The 2,634-nt window shown below is 58.9% G+C and overlaps 1 protein-coding gene across 1 annotated transcript; it reads left to right on the forward strand.

Annotated features, from left to right (window-relative positions):
- Positions 1 to 350: 350 nt before the first annotated feature.
- Positions 351 to 2,429, forward strand: DDAH2 (DDAH family member 2, ADMA-independent; the record flags this gene model as incomplete). Its single annotated transcript, XM_084228162.1, has 6 exons — positions 351 to 647; positions 755 to 854; positions 979 to 1,052; positions 1,263 to 1,382; positions 1,893 to 2,042; positions 2,220 to 2,429. 6 exons carry the CDS (start codon positions 351 to 353, stop codon positions 2,334 to 2,336), a joined length of 858 nt encoding a protein of 285 aa, XP_084084288.1. The 3' UTR covers positions 2,337 to 2,429.
- Between the last annotated feature and the right edge of the window lie 205 nt (positions 2,430 to 2,634).

Here is a 2,634-nt window from a genome sequence, read left to right on the forward strand (position 1 = left end):
GCTCCCGGCAGGGACCTCACGAAGCCCCCGAGCAGGGGCAACAGGTGTTTTAGAGATCAGGGATCCTGGTCTTGTTCTTCGGACTCTCCCTAAAGAAACAGACCCGCCGGGGTGCGGGGTAGAGTGGGGTCTGCGGGAGAGGAAGGTCTGGAGGGGGTGGGGCGCAGTGGGAGGGGCGCCGGGAGATTACTGGAGGAAGACCCGGGTGCTCTTAACCACCCACCCCCCACGCCCTTCTCTGCATGTCTCTTTCTCTGCCTCCCCACTTTCTGTCTCTTCTCCCAGACAGGTGAAGTAAAGAGACAAACTAAGAAACCAGCGCGGCCGGAGGGGACGTTTGTGTGAATGGGATGGGGACACAGGGGGAGGGGCTGGGCCGCTGCTCCCATGCCCTGATCCGGGGGGTCCCGGAGAGCCTGGCGTCGGGAGAGGGTGCGGGAGCTGGCCTCCCGGCTCTGGACCTGGCCAAAGCTCAGAGAGAGCATGGGGTGCTGGGGGGTAAACTGAGGCAGCGATTAGGGCTGCAGCTGTTAGAACTGCCTCCTGAAGAGTCTCTGCCGCTGGGACCGCTGCTTGGTGACACGGCCGTGATCCAAGGGGACACAGCCCTAATCACGCGGCCCTGGAGCCCCGCCCGCAGGCCGGAGGTGAGTGCCCGGACGCTGGAGGGGTGCGGGGGAGAAAAGCAGACATCCGGCTTTAAGGAAGACTTGGAGGTGAGAATATCTCAACCCGCTTCCTCGTCCGCCCTAAGGTCGATGGAGTTCGAAAAGCCCTCCAGGACCTCGGGCTCCGAATTGTGGAGATGACAGACGAGAACGCGACTCTGGATGGCACTGATGTGCTCTTCACCGGTGAGGCTGGGGTGCCTGCACTCCCGGGGCTTCGCACAGGAAAGCAGGGTTTGGGAGAATGGGCCATCTCGAGCCTTGTTTCCCACTCCCTCCCTCCCTCCCAACCTCTGGCCTCCGGGCTCAGGCCGGGAGTTTTTCGTAGGCCTCTCCAAATGGACCAATCACCGAGGAGCAGAGATCGTGGCCGACACGTTCCGGGTGAGGACCCGGGCCAGCCTTGGTGGGGGATGCGAATTCGGCTGCAGACTCCCGGCTGCAGACTCCCGGCTGCAGACTCCCGGCTGCAGACTCCCGGCTGCAGACTGGAGTCGGAAGGGGGGCGCTGAGGAGGGAGAGGCCGAGGGCAGCCTGTGTTTGAGGGTATCCCCTCAACCCTCTTGCGTCCTTACTTTCCTTTCTTCTCCCTAGGACTTCGCGGTCTCCACAGTGCCAGTCTCGAGCCCCTCCCACCTGCGGGGCCTCTGTGGCATGGGGGGACCCCGCACTGTGGTGGCTGGTAGCAGCGACGCTGCACAAAAGGCCGTCAGGGTGAGGAGGGGCGGGGCTCAGCTGGGCAATTCGGGGGGGGCCAATGAGTGTGGGCGGGGCTTCAGGGTGGGGGTGGGTCCTGGGGAGTAGGGAGATTCAGAGAACTAGCTCCAACCCCTGCCCTCACTGAGCCATCCATCTAGTGTAAAGACAAATGGTTGCTATAGTGCGACCCCGTAACAGGGGTGATTAATATTGTCTTCCTAGTTTCAAGAAGCTCCCCAAAGGTGACATCTAAGCTGTGACATGAAGGATAGATGAAAAGAATAGGTGGGAGAAGGGAAATGGGTTGCAAGTGGAAAGAACTGCATGTGAGTAGAGGTGGGAACTAGTAAAGATTTACGAAAGCTCTTAGAAGATTGGCTGACACATGGCGAACACTATGCACATGCTGTCATTATGATTCTATAAATGTGGCTCTGTCCCAACCTTTAGTGGTGTTAGGGCAGCAAGACTCCATAGTGGAGAGAGGCTCTGAGGCCTGAGCACTTCCTTCTTCCTTTTCCCCAGGCAATGGCAGTGTTGACAGATCACCCCTATGCCTCCCTGACCCTCCCAGATGATGCAGCTGCTGACTGTCTCTTTCTGCGTCCAGGATTGCCTGGTGTGCCCCCTTTCCTCCTGCACCGTGGAGGTGGGGACCTGCCCAACAGCCAGGAGGTAAGGGGAGGCAGGAGCTCCACCATCACCACCAAGCAGAGAAAGGAGACTCAGGCCTTCTTAGTGGGAGGAAGGAAGAGTACTTTCTCTTGAAACCTGGGTGAGCTGACTGGAAGGGGGACCTAACTGTAGCTTTGGGGTCTTACTCTCCTCTCCCACTCCATGTCCTCCCTGCAGGCATTGCAGAAGCTCTCTGATGTCACCCTGGTACCTGTGTCCTGCTCAGAACTGGAGAAGGCAGGCGCTGGGCTCAGCTCCCTCTGCCTGGTGCTCAGCACACGCCCCCGTAGCTGAGGGCCTAGCCTGGGGGGTCCTGGCTGGCCAGGGGTAGGGTAGCATATGAGCAGAGGGGAAGGAGAGCTAGGTAGAGGATGGTGAATAGGTAATAGTGGGGAGAGGGCCCCAAGATGGAGTGTGGCCATAGTGTAGGAAAAAGGATAGAGACCACTAGGTGAGTCTTCTTCCCCAAAACTAATAAAATAGAACTGATCTTTTAGCGTGGGCTGTGGCTGGTGTCTTACTGGGGCAGAGGGATATGGGAAGGGCTGAAACCTGAGGGTGGCTCTTTTATTCATCAAACTGTCATTAGGCA

The sequence above is a fragment of the Talpa europaea genome (genome assembly GCF_964194135.1).
Source record: "Talpa europaea genome assembly, chromosome: 2".
NCBI classification, from domain to species: Eukaryota; Metazoa; Chordata; class Mammalia; order Eulipotyphla; family Talpidae; genus Talpa; species Talpa europaea.